The sequence below is a fragment of the Streptopelia decaocto genome (genome assembly GCF_964273445.1).
Source record: "Streptopelia decaocto genome assembly, chromosome: 5".
NCBI lineage: Eukaryota > Metazoa > Chordata > Aves > Columbiformes > Columbidae > Streptopelia > Streptopelia decaocto.
This window is the reverse complement of record NC_138659.1, coordinates 11,733,483-11,752,927: the sequence shown is the minus strand read 5'-3', so window position 1 is coordinate 11,752,927 and position 19,445 is coordinate 11,733,483. Positions and strand designations below refer to the sequence as shown.

The following is a 19,445-nucleotide window of genomic DNA, read 5'->3' as shown; positions in this document are numbered from 1 at the left end:
TACAGAGATAGGAGAGGCTTTTCCTGAGCGGGAGAAGAGCAACACTCAATGACCCTTTCAAAGACTTCAAACGACTTTATGAAGAAAGAAATTTCATCCAGTCATCTGGACTTGAAGGGGTTGGCAAGGCTTTCTGGAAGAGGGACTGGAAGGTGGATGGATCAATATGTCTGCCCCATATGGTGGGCTGTGCTGGTGGAGAAATGTGTTTGCAGGTGTGATCCTGAAGTCCCTTTACCATGTCAGTGAGCGCTCCCTGGGAGGATGGATCCCACGCATCTTTATTAGGACTGATACTTTGTTCCAGGAGAAGGGGCAGAGCAATATCAAGAAAACTATAACCTGTTTCAGATTAACTGATTCTTTATTATCTGATCATCCGGTTGAGTAGAATTCACAATTCTGGCTCTTCTTCATTTGCCTTAGATTTGCGAAGTGCGAACCTAATCAATGAATGCAGCTCATTTTATTAGTTAGCTTGTTTGTTAGTGGCCACTACGAATCAAAGAAGGGAAAAGACAAGACTGGCCTGCATGATCAGATGTTGAAATTCAGTGTGCTGAAAAATCCTCTTGCTTCTGTGCCGCACAACACCATGAACTCATAAAACACTAAAAAATCCAGTGCAGCACGCAGCAGCTGCACTGCATAATTACTTGGCCCAATAGAAGTAGTTTTAAAATACTGGTATATCTGTTGCAGGCCACCATACATTATCATCTCATTTTCAATAAAAAGTCTGGGATGTTTCAGATGAGCTTCAATGGAATTAGAATCATGTGTGCTTTGAAATATTTATGCTTGCCTTGAGATGGAAGGATAATTCCTGCCTCCAACCCCGACACGCAAATAACAGATTTAATAATACCAGATAGTCCAACTCCTCCATACCTACAGCAGGTAGAAATGAAGTTTTGATCTGGAATACACATATTTTCATAGGTTATAGAACTTATATTTTATGTCATTTAGTGAGGTCAATAATAAAATATAAATGTCAGAGGCTGAAAGACGCCAAGAGAAATATGCTTTGGCAGCATGGAGCTGCTTAGGGATACATTAATAATAAGTCAATAAGTAAATAAATAATAGACAAAGACCTGTTTTATCTTCCATTTGAAGATCTCAAATAATTTACAGTCACTGATTGAGACTTATAATGTCCCATCAGAAGCAGATAAGTAGTAATAGCCCCTTCGCATACACTGGAAAACTTGCATCACTCTAGCCATGGTTTTCAGAAGCAATGACTTCATAATTTTTATTAAATGTTTCTGAAAATTGTGACCGAAGGGGCTTGTCCTTGGTCACTTGCCCCTTCTAGGGGCAAACAGGGAAAACAGTGACCTGCTCCACTACTTCACATCATTTAACTGATTAAAAATGTTTGTAAGGATCCGTATATTTGGAAACACAGTTGTGTTCTGCACTCGGAACTTGTTTGAAAGGCCATTTTTGCGTACACAGCAGTTGGTGACCACAACACAGCTGTTGGAGTGATGGTTTATATCTGGGCCAGCAGTTCTTAGACTTTTGCTTTTAATTCTCTCTCCCTAGTGTAAGGCAGGCATGCTTGTAATGTTGATGAGTTTACTAGGAGTAGATTCTTCCTCTTATCAAACAGCCCTTACTAGTGCCACTTGAGAAATTTGGTATTTCCTAGTCCGAGACTGCAAAGCCAAACCCTTTGGACAACCTTATTCCATTTGTTACTTCTTATGCTAATCCAGCTGTGCTGAGAAAATGAACCCTGCATGTCGGTGTATGGTGCAGACTGAGGATTGACACCTATTTGGTCTTATTTCCTTCGCCCAGTCCTTCCCCTGATCAGCAGAAAGCCCTTCGAGGCGGTGCTGAGCCGTTGGCCAGTGTTCCCAAGAGGAACCACTTTCTCCTTCTTGCAGCATTTTACCTTTCTGAAAGATTGTTGTGCATTTGTGCATTCGTTCTTCTCTCTCTCTTTTGGAAAGATCACCGACAAATGCTTTCCACTTTGTTTTCTACCCTGAGATGCTGAGGTAACAGAGAAAGACCCAAACTTAAATGCCTGTGAATATTTCTAATAACCATAACACATCTTTCATACAGCAAATCAAATTATTAAATGAAGAGACATACCTTGGAAAAGCTAAATACCATGTGGCTTTAGGCCTAGTTTTGAATGTCCATCTGTTGCCTGGGTACAATTTTTTATTCCTTCTTGTTTGATTGAAATAGCATTTCTAGCTCCTATTCATCCAGTAGAAGAAAGGGAATGAATTTATTCCCAGATGTGTACAAAAAGGACAGTATAGTTGCATAACAATTTCAAATAGTATTAACAGATCTGGTGCTAAAATGAAATGTTTTTTATAAAGGTTGAAAAAAACCCAGTCTATTTTTTACTTAATTAGATGTTTGCCACATGAATTTTCATTTCTCACTTTTATCTTCATCTTTCATCTTCCATTTGGCATACAAGGAAAGGCGTAACTATAAAAGGAAATATGAAGGAAGAGAGGAAGAACATGCTTTACATCAAAAAAGGACAGAAATGTTGTATGCTAATGAAAACTTTGTTGTAGGCATCCAAACGTTTAGCACCAGCTTTAGTTGAACCAACATTTGTGGCAAAATATTTTGACAAGCCCTAAAATGACTGCTGCTTCCTGGAGAAGGTGATGACACATTTGTACCTGTAAAGAGGCGATGATGTTAAGTGTCATTAAAGCAGTTACACCCCAGGGGTTGGTGTCAGTGAGATCAGAGGTTGACACTTTGGGTGGAATTCACCTCTATGAAGGTGTGTGTGTGTAGACTGGAGGGATCTACCTCGGAGCTGGGACCGGTGGGCTCCTTGCATCCACTAGTGACCCAGTTGGTGTGGTCAATGAAGTCTCCTGAAAGGTCTGGTTTTGGATGAGATGAATGGCTCCTCAGACACCATTAGTTCTGCTGAATTCTCCATTGGTTTGAAGGTAATTAGCTCCGTGGTAGACAGCCACATTTACGCAGGTGAATCCCACATTATCTCTAATAACCCACTTCAAAGTTACAGCCTCTCCCAGAAGTTCAGGGACAGGCAAACAGCCTTCATGTCTTCCTTTGAGGATTCGGGTTCTTTATCTGGAGAGTTTTCAACTATACTCTAATTTAGGATGCAAACTCAGAACAAAACTATTTGTCTTAAAAGTAAATAAGAAATAATTAACTAGGTTTTGTAAAAACAAGAGATAAGCCCAGATGTGCAGACAGGTTGGACGGGCTGGGCACGCAGGTGTCTGCCTTGGCCACGGAATAACTGTCGACATTTCCATAACAAGGAGTGTGGGATTTGCTGCTGCTTGTTTCCTCTTCCCATTGCAGAACTGGCACGGCTGTGGGAAGACACTGGTTTCCAGTCCAGCCCACACGCCACAAAATGGAGCTGTTGTGAGATAGGTACAGCCGGTGGTTTCGGAAGAGTTTCTCGGGAAATGCATCTGCTTTGATGAGAGATGGCTGGAGGCTGCATGCGCCCTCATCTCCCTGCTTTCTCTCAGTGGTGTTTTCCTATTTAGTACCACACATTTCATATGCGTTTCTCTTTCTGTTGTGAATATTTTAAACAGTATTAAGGGGAACAGACTGGGAAGAGTTGTGGGGTTAACAAGGATACCGGGGAGCTTTCCATGGCAAAGATGAGACCTTCATGTTCATCCCATATCAGCATGCCAGGCATGAGTGCAGCTCTTTTTTGGTGGTGGTGTCAAAACGATCATTCCTGTCCAGTCGTGGAGAAAGAAGTCCATAGAAGGGCTGCCCAAACAAGCCTTGGTGAATGTTTGTAGGATAATGCAGGAGGTTTCCTTGCTGCTATCTCTGAGTACATGTTTTATCCACATCTTCAGGCTCTGAGTTTGCTCATGGTTTCATAATGCTTAAGAAAAAAAATATTAATAACATGTCATATTATTAAACTGGCGATGAACAAGACTAAGCAGCAGCTTTTAGGTTTTGTTTAACTGAGGGTTTTTCATAACATTTGTCATGAAATGAGTGTTTGCTCATTTGTATTTGATTTTAGTTAACTTTCCTGCATCTCTCCAATTTTTTGAAAAGTGCCAAAGGCTTTTTTTGCCTTCTTGTATATTTAACTTACTTCAAAGCCAACATGAGAGTTTCTGTAAGACGTTACCTCCCTTGCGTAGCCTTCATGTAGTGGGTTATGTGTGGTGTACAAGTGCAGGACATGCGCATGGACACCCTTGAAGGATGGCTAGGATAGCACACCAAGGGAGAGACAGGGATGTAATGGGGACCGTTTGGGGAAAAATCAGCTCTGATTTACAGATGGTGCACAATCAGATTAATTGGGGAATCCTAAGGGAAGAGTGAATTCTCGTTTTAGAGGGGAAAGGGAGAATTCGTAGCCCTTTGTGTGGCAAGAGTTGCTACCTCATGGTGACAAGGAAAAGTGGAAAGCACTGTTAGCTAACAAGGGTCCAACCCAATTTATCTGGAAGGAACTGGGCAAAGGTGTCACATATCGTAGAAGAACATAAGGCTCTTCAGCTGCACTTGCAGTTCTGCTGAAATCAGCTGAGGGTAAAATCTGTCATTGCCAATGGGCTGGTGTACATTACACCTTTACATCTTCACTGTAGTACATTTTCCAGCTGGCTTGTTGGCCCATAAATTCACCAAATTAAACTTCATCCCTGAACGCAAGCTGGGGGCTTGCTGAAGATTTGAGCCAAACGTTATTGAAGAGAAATGTAAATGTAATTTTCGAAACGATCTTGCCACTTTGTGCACATTCATTAGGTGAAAACATGTTACTTAAAATAAATGTTCCTAAACTGAGGTGGAAAAAAACCCCAACAACGGGAAGTGTTAGACCAACTTTAAATTATCTACCATTTATAGTACAATATAAAATGGATTCATATGTGCAAATCCAAGTTATATGAAATGTCAATTAAATCAACCCTAATCTCCCAAATACATTTTTTATTGCCTGATTGATGAGGACTGCTCTTAAGGTGATGAATAGTTTTCACTTTCACAAAGGACTGCCCATTCCTTTCTACGTGTCCACTGAAAACACAGAAAACCCTTTAAAATGTCTGGCTGGCTCCGTTTGCTCTCAGGATCTAGATGAAGTGAGTGTAGGACACGATGTGGTCTAATATATTAATTGTGAAGATCAGATGTATGAAGAATACTGTACATTTAAAAAAAAAAAAAAACAACTAAAAATACGGTAGATTGAAACTGTTTTATTTTCCAAAGGCAAAACTCTCTATAACTTCTTTGTTTTCTTTCCTATAGCAAGTCCACATGCAACACCATCGACTCTTCATTTTCCAACATCACCCATTATTCAACAGCCTGGGCCATACTTCTCACACCCAGCAATCCGCTATCATCCTCAGGAGACTCTGAAAGAGTTTGTCCAACTTGTCTGCCCCGACGCTGGTCAGCAGGCTGGACAGGTGGGGTTCCTAAATGTAAGGAAGCCGTTTTTATTTCTTCAGAAGTGTTTTTGTCCTATGTAAAATTAACCATGGGATTCTGGGATTATTTTAACAGCATGTTGCGCACAGGAACACACCTTGAGTAGTCGTTGGAAGAAAAACAAATAATGCTGCTACTGCAAAATTATTTTTTTAAAGACACAACAGAAAGCCTCCCCAAAAAAAACCACTTGACCACATTGTGGTGAAATTAAGTTAAACTGTCACAGAAGCTGGTGATGCAGTGACCTTTTGGGTCCCTCCACAAATGACTTTGCTGCATGCATTGTAACCCTACTGGAATGAGGGTTAACAAAATATGAAGGCAGAATAATTTTTATTAATTATTTCTGAAGTTCAGGGGAGAGTGGGGGGGAAGGAGCAGGAAAAGGGAGGGTGAGAAACAGATGTTTCAGATCAGCTAAGTTCATTAAAAAAAAAAAAAAATACTGCCTTATAGCACTTTAGATCAAGTTGACCAGTACTTGAACTCAAGATGTTAAAAGTACAGTTTATTATGGTTTGTTATTTCTGTAAGCAGTTATCTTTTCCCCTTATCTCTATGAAAAATTAAGCAGAGTTCCAAAGCTTCAAATAACCATTTTCATTTTTTTTTTTAATCAAATAAAGTGAATCATCTTGCTATTATTGAAATAGCATTCAGGTCAAATACAGAATTTATAAATTCTATGTAAATCAAATCTAAAATAATGCTCTGAATATTTCATGAAATGTAATGCATGTAACTTTTTCCAGCCAATGAAGTAATAACTGGCAAAACTACTGTTTCTCTCCTGACATACATACGATTGAAAGTGTTAATGAGAATTAGTTTAATTATTAGCATCTAATTTATTGCACTTATTTAATAAGCTGTATTGTTCTCAGTGCTTTCCTTTCCCTAGCAGAAAAACTGACTCTACTTATTCCAGCCGGTGCTGGCTTTGAATAATGTCCGCAATATGTTAGCAGATACATTTATGTCTAGACAACAAATCAATATAGTGCTTTTCTTTTTCCTTGAGTATTCATTTGCTTAATTTATCCCAAACCATTCAACATTATGAACTGTTAGCACACTCACAATGAACATACAGCGGGGGTCTTCTTGGCAGGAAAGAGACCTAATTGTGAGACAAGATAGTGTTTGAGAGATGTCACTAATATATTAGTTTATTAAAGGTGCTGGGTGTTGGAAAAAATAAATATCCCTGAAGGATTGCTCCGTACCACGAACAGTAGGAACGGCAGTCTTTGAAGTCAGTGGTGGTGCTGTTAAGTCAAATGCAGATGAATTAGAGTCTTATTTATGCACTGAACCGTTTTTGCTCCAGCACAAGTGTGATTTGCACCTACACAACTTTAAGGCTTTTTGTCAGTGCCAAAGGAGGTGAAATGAAAATAAGGTCCCAAGCGTTTGCCAATATGAGTATTTTGTCCCCAGTAATTCAGGCTAATGGAAACCCTAACAGGAATTAAAATATTATTTTCTTTAGCGGTACTTAGAATATGGATCTGTGTTTAAAGCTGAGCTTTTATCATCAATGGAAAAGCCAGTGCTCAGTGCCAGGAGAACTGCAGTGAGATCAATTTGCAGAGTGCTGTCGAAAGTGATCTCATCATTTTTGTCACTAAAATGGAACACCTGATTCACAGGCTGTCCTGCTTTCTCTTTATAATGGTATTTGGCATCTGTCCGTATGGTTTTCAAGTGTCCAGGCTGTATTACATTTAAAACGTACACTTGATAAATTGGGGGGAGGGGATGGCGCTTTTTTTTAAGCGCACTTCTTGTTTTTGTGATACTTGAAAACACTTTTGCTCATGGGCAGGTTTTTCTGGTGATTAATTGAAAGACCACACTTGTATAGCTGGGCCCGTTCTGCCTGTGACTGACCACATCCCAGACTAAATGGAGGGGTTTTATTTTTCCCTAATGTGTAAAATGAATCAGTTCTAAGTCCAGTTGTTTCTCCATATGATCCTAACGGGAACTAAACTGTGAGCTACACTTTTGCCAACCCAAAAGGGATGTGGGAGAGCAGTTACTTTAATATATACTCATTCATTTTCCTATGATAAGATATCAGCATGACTTTTAAGACCACCAAAAATGCTTGTTTTTTTTCTTAATGAGCAGTATCTTTAAGAAATTTACACTCAGCTCCTAGGCACTGATATCCTAAGGGTATAACAGAGGCACAAAACTGGGGGATTTAAGGGGTAAAAAATACTGCTTCAGCTCTCACTGAGCATGAGTTAGTGGCTGCAGGAAATGTAAAGACTATTAGGACTTAATCCAGGGCAGTTCAGACCAGTTGCTAGCAGGACAAATGTTTAAAAGCAAGAATTTCTGTAGTTTCACAAGGTTCACGGGGTTTGAGACAAAGTTCCTTGAAGTCAATGGAGAATTTGACACATCACTTTCTTTGCCACCTCTCAAGTAATTGTAAATGTAATGCACATAGCTTTCAACTAGATTCTTATTACCGGAGGTTCCTAATAGCTGATTTTTAGTATAATTTTTGTCTGTTTGCTTGTTCTTTCGGCAGCCCAATGGTAGCAGCCAAGGCAAGGTGCACAATCCATTCCTTCCTACCCCAATGTTGCCACCACCACCTCCGCCACCGATGGCCAGGCCTGTGCCTCTGCCAGTGCCAGACACAAAACCTCCAACTACATCCACAGAAGGAGGGGCCACCTCTCCCACTTCTCCAAGTAAGTATAGGTGCAGCGGGAACCAAGGGCTAAACTTGCTCCATCGCCGTCTGTCGGCTATTCAGAGATGAGGACCGGACGAGCTCTCGGGATGCAGGAGAGCTCTCCGCTCTGAATGCGATGGGCAAAGTTCTGAGCTGCTTCTATATTAATGAGAAAAGAGTTAGCTGAAGGTTACAGTTTTATTTCCGGCTTTGTTGGCATTTCACAATGAGCACGTGTGAGAGAAATCGAGGCCAGTAGCTAAGCCGTGACACAGACCTTGGACCTTTGGGATCTCGTTTGCTGTCAGGAGGAGGCAAGCTGGTATCTCAAGTCAGACTTTAGAGGATAGATACTCCATGAAAGTCAGACAGCCTCCTCGAAAACATGCTGCTTATACATACTGGGCTAAACTAACAACTCTTTCCAGCTCAATTCATTTATAGTTCTTTTGGGAATAAGTCTTCCTACATTAACCCAGACGTCTTTTCCCTTGTGCCTTGCTTCCCGAGCCTTGCGTTTTGGGCAAGAAGCTCTGGTATTTCTTAGGCCCAAGGAGAAAGCTTTAATCCTCTCCCCACCACCCACACGGCTCCCATATGTATTTTGTGTAGCCACAAGTCAAATATACAAATTCCTGGATACACACTTGGGGATACCACTTTGGATTCACTCTGCTGGGAAACAAATGTGATTCAGCTGGGTTTGATGCTTTAAAAAAGTCTGGATGTTCAGGGAGTTAATTGTGAAATGATTTAATGAAGCTATGCTCAAACTGACATTTAAAAACAAAAGGGAAGCTTTCAGTGCTTTAATGGCAACTGTAGGGGACTTGTTCCACAGTGAAGGGAGTCCAAATAACATCCACAAACAAAAATCAATCTAATCGAAAGAGCAAATCCCTTTGTGTGCTTTTCAAGCTTATTATTTAAATGCTATATGCAACCACTGCTTGATGTGCGAAGAGGTATTCGCTTTTCAGACTATGTGAAGCCTGTGTTTTAAAAGCTTTATATTCTGTTCAGGAGATTTCCACAGGTTCCAGGGGGCATTTTTAAAACCTGGTAGTTCTTGGAGTTTTGCATTGCCTTCTGCTACGCAATAGTGCACAACTGCAAACTCAGCAAGATGCTCTGGCTCGCTTCAAAATTAAAATGGGTTTTAGTTTGAGACAGTCTGGTAAGATTGTGAACATGATCTTGTAGAATCAGGACTTCACGAATTGATCAGCAGATTTTTGTTGAACTCAGAAGTTGATTCATTCCCTCCTCTTAGTGACCTTAGACCAATACTTTTGCTATCAGGAAGTCTTGACACTTTCTGACGGGGGATACCGTCTTTTAGGTCCTATCAGTAAGATTCAGTGGTGGAATCGAAAAAGGCTAATGTTTAGTCATAGTTATCACTGAATATAGTCAGCAATGCCTTACTATTTCCTTGTCTTCAGAACCGGGAAAAATGAAACTAGGTCAATGTATATTTGTCATTACAGTTGTGAGTCAGTTTACTGGCAGCGTGTGGTGTCTAAAAGAAAAAAATTCCCAACATCATTTTAGCAGTAATCTTCATACTTAATTTTTCTGATACTGTGATCATGTAAACAAGCTAAATGCGTGTCTGGCCTGATTCTCAGCTGGCATAAAAAACTGGCATTTGTGCGCTGAAGTTTGCAGAACGGCACCCATCAGCATCGGCTCGGGCTGGTCACTGCGGCTCAGCGTTCAGCAACAGCTGCCGCGATAATTGGGAATCGAGGGTTTCTCAAGAGCAGCCAGTTAATGGTATTTAAACAAAAGATTAGGAAAATAATTACTGTTTGTTAATTAGCTACGCTGATGTCTAAACATATAGTTCTGTACATAGTCAGGCATGCATCTTCCTTTTGGTTAGGGTTTTGAATGATAGTGACTGGAGTTGTAAAGAAGCATATAATTTAATTTAGGGACAAATTTTACAGAAAAGTAGATTATAGGAAACATTTTCTAAGAAAAAAACATTACATACATACCAAAGGCAGTGGAAGTGGCTGCCCACATAAAGAGTAAAACAAACCCAAGTTCCTGGCCTCACAGGGAGAGTTTACCAGAAGGGCCCACTGGACTCCATTTAGCGTGTCAATCAGTACCAGCCCTCCTTTTTCATTGCTATTTATTTTTTCCTTAGCTAAATATTAGCCTTCAAATAGCAAGTGCAGATTCACCAGAGTTTCATAAAAGCCACACACACACAAAAAAAGGTGTTTTCCATGGTTACGAACTACTTGAGTGCACCGGTGCTGGGAGTGTCGCCGGGTTGTGGCTGAGTGTCCCGCAGAGCCTGAGGATATTGGAAAGTCACTCCTGCAACAAAGGCAGGAGTGATGTTAGATTTTGGCCAGACTCCTTCCTTGGCCGTGTGGAAGAGAATGAAGCCCCCCCCAAAGGAAATGGAGTGAAAGGGATTGGCATTTGCTCCATTCTCCTTCCCTTTTTTGGTCTAGCAGAAAGCCCTCTGCAGAAACAAAATGCAGTTCCAGCCCTACCAAAAAATTGGAATATGGCCCTCCTGAGGGGTGCAGGAGCCAGGAGCAGCTGTTCAATACGGCCTGGCCTCCTGGGACCGAGAGCTAAAAATCACAACAAGGTGGTTAATGATTCTCAGTGCAATAGTGAAACTCTCCAGCTGTGACATTAACCAAAACATGAACATTAGTGCTGTCCAAGGAAGGAAGAGCCCCTGGAGATGCACACCGGGGATTTGCCGCTACTGGGTGGCCAGACATGCCCTGGGCGTTGACAGTTTCAGCTGTCAATCCTATCCCTTTGGAAAGCCAGTGTTCTCCTCAGTGAGATGACACAGCAGAGATCGGATTCATGAGGTTTGCGAGGGTTCATTTTTCTTCTATAAAAAGCCTTTTCAATAGAACACATCCTTGATTTCAGACATGGCCCCAAAATTATCTTATCTCAGATCTCTCCTCGATTTTGTTTGGTTGGTAACCCATAATAAACACAACATAATATTTTCTTGAACTTGACAGTTTCTGGGTTTAATATCTCATTGCCCAAAGGAAACACCACTTCCACCACGTGCCAGTCGGACTTTATCACTATCATAACCAAAACTGAGTGCTAGGATCTGTGGCCTTCATTCCAGTGCAGTGTCTAAGATCCTGCCATCCTGTACACAATTATTTTTAAAGAGCTTTTTTAAACTGAATGTTATTTGCTAAGGTTCACAAATCAACATGGGGAGAGACTTAGCTATTTTCCCATGTTGGGCAAGATCGTTATTGGTTAATGTCCCCTTGCACAAAGGAGTTTTCGTGTTAAACAGCATTTGTGTCAGGACGAGAAGAATGGTCTTGTGGCTGTAGTACTGGATTCACAATCAGATTGTATTTCTCTCCCTTTTTCTGCTGTGCATTGACTGAGCACCATCTGGGCAAGACATTTCAGCTTTCTGCTCGCTCCTTTCCCCATCCATAAAATGAGGGTGATGACTGTATCATTTAATTTGTTAGAATTTGCAGTTCCCCTTCAGATACTCAGCTGCAGAATGCATGGCAGTAGGAATTGCTGTATTGCTCTGCGTTCCTCCGGTTAGTTCTCTCGCTGCAACTCCACGACGGCTAAACTGACTCTGCATATCACACACATGTACCTGTCCTCTTGCTCTGTGAAGAGAGACCTAGTGGTACATCCGGTTATCGCTCACCCAAATCATCTTTGACAACCAAAAGTTTATGCTTTTAATTGAGAACTGTCTCATAAAAAATACACTCCTATACTTAGTCGAAATTCTTTCAGGGAAGTATATTTTAAATTAACATCCCCCTACTGCCGGCAACTTTAAAATACATGACATTCCCAAAACTGTTTGTTTGTCTCGTCTTTCATACAATTTCTTGCCATTTTGGCCAAATATCAAAGCTGTCTGTGTGAGCAAATGTTCTTTCTCTGCCAGCTCCTGTTTTGCTTGTTCCTGAAGTGAAGCATCATAGCAAATTTGTGGCATCACATTCATTTCCTTGGCTGTGGGCTATGATGTTGCAAACAATCCTGAGTGAATTCCAGTAGCAGAAAGACTGGGCTGGGCAGGAAGAAGTTTCCATTCAAGCCCAACGGGCCAGCTATCAGCTACTGTAAACTAGTGTAGATCTATCCAGTTCCCTTGGAGCAAAGCTGATAAAGATCAAGAGGAGATCCACCTAAGAGACCTGACTTCTGTTCCTTTCCATGATTTGGCTTTTCATTTTCTTAAAAAGGAGTTTGAAGACCCCACCGTAGGCTTAGCCTATGTATACTATAATATACTATGATACAGATTTAACCTGTGAGAGCAGTTTGCCCCATCCTAATCTCAGAGTATAGGGATGAGAAATGGTAAGACTTCCAGGAATCCCACCTCCATGTCAAACAAGAAGATTTATACGAAGACAGTAAGATACGGCTGTTACAGAAGCCTTGTTGGTGATGGTCTAAGCGCCACTCGGTACTGCTCCTTTTCTGAACCAAATTTCACCGTAACAGGAGTCACTGCTAATATGTATTCCGTGTCAACTTAATATTCTGAGCCAAAATGGCCATTTACAAGCCACAAATATCTGGTGACATTTTACAGTGAAGAGGGACATCATGGGAGAGGCCAGTGTAAAGCCAGCCCTGCATATATGGAATTTTAGGACTCTTCACTTCTTGGCTCTAGCAATGTAGTTATATGACCTTAAGGAAATACCAAGCTGACATCCGAGTATTTTCAGAAAGCAAGTTAAACATGGTTTGGAGCATTATGGAAGAAAGGTATACATAGTAATTCATCCAGCAAGCTTTGAGGGGACCTTTGTGCATATTGTGCAGTTTTCAAATGCTTCAGAATTTTTGTTTGAACAGAGAAGCCATTTAAAACAGCGTTGTGATGGTTTCCCTTTGATTTTCTACCAAATATCGCAGCAAAAGTATCTGCCAACGGGGAACTGTAAACAAGATCTTGAGTTCCTTCCCTTCTGAGTGGAACTTACCTGCTCCAAGGGATTAAATGGCCTCTCCACTCACTCTGTTTCCTTAAAAGTAGACCAGAAGAACCAAACAACAGATGTTTGATTTTTGAGCTTCAAGTTAATTTTCTCCTGCAGAAGAAATTTTTATTCTTGCATAACATAGGGTTCAGTAGTTACTTTAAAAAAAAAAAATAAAATCACTATGAAACAGTACAGAAGAATCTTAATACATGGCACTAGCAACAAAGAAACATCCTTGCAAATTAGTGGCTTCTTTGAATTATTAACCAAATTAAGACGGCTTCTCTGAATTATTAAGCAAATTAAGATGGTAAAAAGGCACCAAATCTACTCAGTTCATTTCTTCCTTGATTTGCAGGTTTGAATAACAGCCGGTGTACCTGTTCATGCTCTAATATGCAACCTGCACTGCAGTTTGTAAAAACAACTCGGAAAGATGGAATTAGCGCACTTAAAAATTCCTTTAAAACTTTGGGAAGGAAAGGTGTTGCTTGCATGAAATTTGCAAGAACTAGCAAAATGTTACCTTTTTTGGAGAGAAAAGCTCTATCTCACACCTTCATTCTTAGAAGTCAGGAGTGCCTTATTGCCCCTCAGATGAGTAAGAGATGAAGATACGCAGTTCCTGGGGTGGTTTCAAGGGAATGCTTTTTGAGAAAGTGAAGCTGTCTCATATAATTGCAAGAAATAGGAGGCATCATGAGATGTTGGTGAGACTCGGGCTTGTAGACTAGGGAACTCCTGGCCAAAGGGTTTTGCGGGATGCAGAACATCCGCATGGGTGCAAGGGACCCTTGTGGGCTGTTAAATACGAGGAGTCCCTGAGCTGAAAATAATCAGAGGGTGGGAAAGAACATGAGAAAGTAAATATGTGACCTGTTTTGACTCTTCCCTGCGCATCTGCTTATGGCCCTCGTAAGAGAGAGGACGGTGGATTAGGTGGAGCATTGTTTTGATTCAGTACAGTCTTAAACCAAAGGCTCCTCCAGTGTCATGGCTCTTCACCCAATATTTTGCCTTCAGAAAGCCAACAGGCTTCCATCTACACAGACAACTCAGTGTCTTCTCCAACTCTTAACTCGCCTTATTTTTCTGTAATGTTGAGGCCTGAACTTTATATTTAGCCTGACTGGAATTTGGCAAGTAACTTTCCTTTTAACATTGTTTTTTTGTCTCCTCGTTGAGTAGTTAGATTGTCTGGGGATTTTATGCAGCAGAATGCATTCCCATAAATATATTTAAAATAGACAGAATTAAGGCGTCTATTTAGGTTATTTGAATTTAGATCTGAACATGCAAAAAACTGAACAAGGGAGAAGATTGCGTGGGGGATTTTCAAAAGAGAGGAAAACTAAAAATGCATTGAAAGCTTTTGGATGTGGAAGTACGTGGCATTGTGGACAGTTGCAGTGAAGAATATAATGCAACAATAAAATCATTAAAGTACTTCAAGTTTGGAAGTAATCTGGGTTCTTGGCTTGCATTGCATTTAATAGCTTTACATTTATGGGAGCCATTCCAGTTTTTAAAGGCAGCTTCAGCCTTCAGACTGATTGCACTTACCACCCCAGCGAAACCGCAACCCATTAATTTTTTACCGAAAGGATCTTCCTAGTTTGTCAGCCACATCAAGTGAACATTTTAGAGAGTGCAGACCACAGCAGTATGAAAACCAAAACTTTTTTATCGAGAGAGAATGCTAGATTAGCATGAAATAAGGGTCTGATTCCGTTAATAAGCTCTTTAGTAAATTCAGAGCTCCATTAAAACCAGAGATATAAGATATTTGAGTGAAAACAGGCAACACCAGGACCTACAGCAGTTTCCTGTGCTGGTCCAGCATGGAAAGGCCGATGGTGTTTCTCCTCGGGGATGGGGACCAGCTCAGGTTCCCCCAGCACCCTCATCCCCGTGCCCTCCTTGTTGATATCCCCATCACACAGGCCAAACCTTCCCAGTGTCTAAAACCAAACTCTCGCTCTCTAAAACGTTTGCACATTTCTGTGTTAAACATCTGCTTAGGTGGCTCTGAGACAGTGTGTTTTGGTGTTGTTCGTGTGCAATCTTAGTGCTGCTTCCTCAACGCATGTGTCCCTTCCCTTCACAGCCTACTCGACACCCAGCACCTCCCCCGCAAATCGATTCGTCAGTGTTGGACCACGGGATCCAAGCTTTGTAAATATTCCTCAACAGACTCAGGTGGGCCGCTTTCGACTTCTCTGTATGCCTGCAGCCTCTTCTTCTTCAGTGTCCTCTAACGTGTCCCCGCGGAGCCAGCTGCATTGCCGCTGTCACCTCACCCACATGGTCTCAGTAACTACAGTGAAATGTCACTTGCAGTTTGTTTGTCTGTTGTTGGTTTGTTGTTTTGTTTGTTTTTTTTTGTTTTGGGGTTTTTTGTTGTTGTTGGTTTTTTTTCTGGGCTTACCTAGTAATAACGCTGCTTTTGTAACTGGAAAGATCTCTCTCGCTTTCTAAGATACTGGCTTCTAGTGCAGAGGGTTTTTTTTTCCTTTAGGGCTGAGTTTTCTCATTGCATGTGCAAAAGGAGCTCAGAGAGACCCCTCAGGTAACCCTGCACCTTAGTCCCCCACCAAACACAACGGGAAACTGCTCCAGTGACTTCCATGTAAGAGAAAAACAGCATCGAATTCCTGGTTGGCCATTTACGTGGTGGGGTCTGAGCAAGGTGGAGATTTTGTAATTGCGAGCACATCTGTTTCCTTACACAAAGAGAAAAAAGTCCAGTTGAGGCAGGCCTATAAAGTTGGGTTAACTGGCTTCGTAGTCCTGCTATGGTCAAATCAGAAGCTCAAGTAAACATTTGTGTTTCTCCAGGAGAAGGACGAGGTTTAAATGTGCTTTTTCCAAGCTGTATCAAATTCCCAGGGTCGATTAAGAAAATAGTTGTTGGCAGTTTTGTTAGCAGCTAATTTGAGCCAGATGTTGAAAAAATTAAGTCTGTGCTTAATATCACGTTATCATGGGGGAGAAGGTATAAAATAGTGAGCGGAACTAGTGCTTTAGGACAACTGTAGTTTATAGTTTTCAGTGATTGCTTGACTATGTTACAATTCTTTTAAAGGTCAACAGCAAGAAATATTTGTAATTTTGTTTTGAGCTGGTTGCGATGACTAAAAAGTAATAATTCAAATAACTAGCAAACTGGGGAGTGCTACTCTTAGCTCTTGTGAGTTCGTTCAAATCATTTATGTATGCATCTGAATAACTAGTGCACAGTTTAATGGCTGTCACATGCCACAGTCCAGTATATGCACAAAGACAGAGTCCTCGCTGCGATGGCTTCAGCACCTACGCTGTTAGTGAAACACAAGTCACTCATTACCAAAGATTTTCAGTTGACGGGGCTGCAACCAGCTGCCTGCAAACACAATGCATTTTCTTGCTACCTGTTCTTTGTGTACAGTTTGTTTGGGGCTTTAGTTTTAGCTCTGTGGACAGCACAGGTGAAACCACATTGAATCTGAAGCCTTCTCTGCATTAAATAGGGTCACAGAAAGTACACCAGCAGTGCAGAGTGGGGTTTTAACCCATCAGGTTCTGGTTTTCTCTCATGCCCGAACAAAGCACAGCCTGCTCCCCACTTTTCAGGCCTCTTCCTTTATTCAGTTAATGTATGGGACAAGTTTTCCTGTGCCTTCACATTTAAATCATATTTCTCCAGTCCTTTCGGAAACAACTGGAATACACAGAAATACAGTGAAATCGGGAAACAGGAATGTTAAGGTATACTGTTAAAGTCCTTAAGCATTTGGCCTTTTCCTCATAGCTCAGGAAACCTGAAACCCTTTGGAGAATGCTACTTACCTTTTCCAGAAGACTTGAAAAACTGCTAGTTGGTGAATTGATTATGTAGTAAGCCACAACAGTATTAAGTCTCCAAAATATTTCAAACTTCTTTGCATCCTGCAGCCTAGGTTTCCCAGCTAACTTTGTTGACTGTAAACTTTTATCCTCCTTATTTATGACTTAAATCATTTTAAAGTGCTCTAGCCTTACTTTAAGTGCTTCTGTGTAATGCAGTATAGTGAATAACAATGCTGCACAGTGAAAAACAATACTCAAGCACAGCTTTCAATTAAAGTCAAACATGCTGCAGTGGGTAAGGAGACTGACTTCCAGTCTCTGACTCCAGCTGCATCTCCACGCTTCTATACATCATTACACCACCACAGCCCACTTGATGCTAAATATATAATTTATCAGCAGAACTCACTACTTATTCATGAAACAACTCTGAAGTTGACTGTGTTTTAAATCAGAGAAGTGAGGTAAAAAAGCTAACTGCAATGATTTGGGATCTACTTAGCATTCCTCTAAACAAAGACATGCTTTTGTGCTCTTTTTGCAGGGCATTAGTGTATAGGACGATCACTTAATGGTATTTTCAAAATGAAAACATAAAAACACATAGGACTGTGTTATTGGAAGCAGCTGGAGTGGCTGCTTTCCATCAGGATTTTTATAGTACAGTCAGAGTCAGCCTAAGATATGGGTCCTGAGGAGCACTAACTGCCAGGCCACACAGCGCCCTCAGACTAGAGGAAGCAGCGAACAGTCAGAGCTTCTGAAAGTCAGGCTTAAATCTAAGGGTTAAGCAACCCTTCACTGCTGGAACAACCAAATAAAAATCAGGACTCTGTGCTTTTTAAAAATCACTGTCCAGCTACAAGCTGTAAGAAAACATTATGGTCAGCTTTTTGGTGGCTCTGATTTTCTCTTCTGATTGCCGGGTCGTTGGACTACAGGCACGAGTTACACATCATCGTTATTAGTCTTAAAATGCTGCAAAAGTCAGTCTGTGCACAGGGATGTGACAGTGCCGTTCAGCAGAAGTCACATTTCCCATACATGGGCATTCAGAGGCTTTCACAGAACATTGGAATAAAATCGCAGACAAATGTACAATAGCATGGCTGGGTTTGAGCAAGGATCATTCTGTCCCGGGCTGTTTTTAAACAACCAAAACCAGTACATGCCTTTCTTAATGGGCATTATAAAAATTAGCAGTAGACAATTCCATTAGCATCATGTTCTGATTTATGTCACATTTCTTCAAATATAATCCCTGAAAGGAATTTTATAGCATTTATATAATATTTTATTTAGAAAAAAAGCCGTCTTCTTGTGTCGACAAAGGTTGTGTCAGGACGACAACTCCATGACAGAAGAGACGAGGGAATAAACTGATCTAAGTCAGTAGTTCTGATTCAGTAACAAAACCCCCAAAAGTGCTGTTGGCTTTGTCTGGTTTTAGCGGCTTCAAAACTTCTCAGTGGGTTTGTTTTTTCATACACTGCCTCTGCTTGCCCCATCCATCACTCTGCCACTCCGGTGGCTCACCGCATAATTGTCCTATCTGGGGGGTTATTTGAATCTAAATTTCTGTTTGAGCTATTAGAAGAAACACTTGACTTGGCATCCTCTGTATATGTTGACAAAAAGGCACAGGTGTTGTAACCTTTGCTTGATAAATCATTTACTTTTGCTACTTGACTCGCAAGCAATATGGGGGCATCAGCTTTTTAACTGCCTTTTCCATATGCAAATCAGAAATACAGTATGCCTGGGGTACACAGTCTTTAGTTTCAAAAGCAAGCTGGTCTAGTTACCTCATGACTAAGTAATAGATACGTCTCTCGTATTGCCAAGGACTCGTAATAAGGAGAGTGGTAGAGGAATGGGAAAGTACCATCACATTAATTAGGGACTAGCCTATCAGTAGCAACAACACTAATAAAAAATAGAGAGTTCTGCGGTTTGGGCTGAGTTCTTTGGTTGCCTTGTTTTCTTTTTTTTCCCTAACCAGACGATAAAAGTAATTGTGAAACACAGGATATGCACTCAGAGTACGTGCAACCGGTAACAGTAAATCGGCAACCTGCTCTTTGTGAGTTTGTGTTGTCACCGGCTGCTCTCAACGGTGTTTGCTGATCTCTAGTGCCCTTGTTTTGCTCTATAGTACAGAATTCCTTTAGGGACCTTAAGTATTCACTGTGCTCCAGCTTCGCTTCACACTAACTGTTGTTTACTAGGCTGAGTCCTGTTTGCCACCTACTTACCCTACATCTTCCTGGAAGTTGTACTTGGGATGCTAAAAACAGCTCGGAGCAGCTCATGCCTGCTCCATCTCATCACTGCTACCTGCCAGCGGCCCCTGAGCCTCACACAGGCAAATTATGAGGATGCAGAGGCAGAAACTGCCTCCCACCGCAGGAGGAGCAACTGCTTTACCCCTTGTGAGAGAC

At 41.2% G+C, this 19,445-nt stretch overlaps 1 protein-coding gene across 8 annotated transcripts in view; it reads left to right on the top strand.

Annotated features, from left to right (window-relative positions):
* The window catches only part of NFIA (nuclear factor I A), a 250,412-nt gene that overhangs the window by 205,380 nt on the left and 25,587 nt on the right, over window positions 1-19,445 (top strand). For 5 of the 8 annotated variants that reach the window (XM_082053407.1, XM_082053404.1, XM_082053408.1 and 2 more), the window contains 3 exons: window positions 5,293-5,471; window positions 8,030-8,195; window positions 15,284-15,375. In XM_082053407.1, coding sequence (XP_081909533.1) covers window positions 5,293-5,471; window positions 8,030-8,195; window positions 15,284-15,375 — 437 coding nt within the window. The remainder of the gene's footprint in view (window positions 1-5,292; window positions 5,472-8,029; window positions 8,196-15,283; window positions 15,376-19,445) is intronic. The other 3 variants (XM_082053406.1, XM_082053410.1, XM_082053405.1) reach the window with 2 other exon arrangements.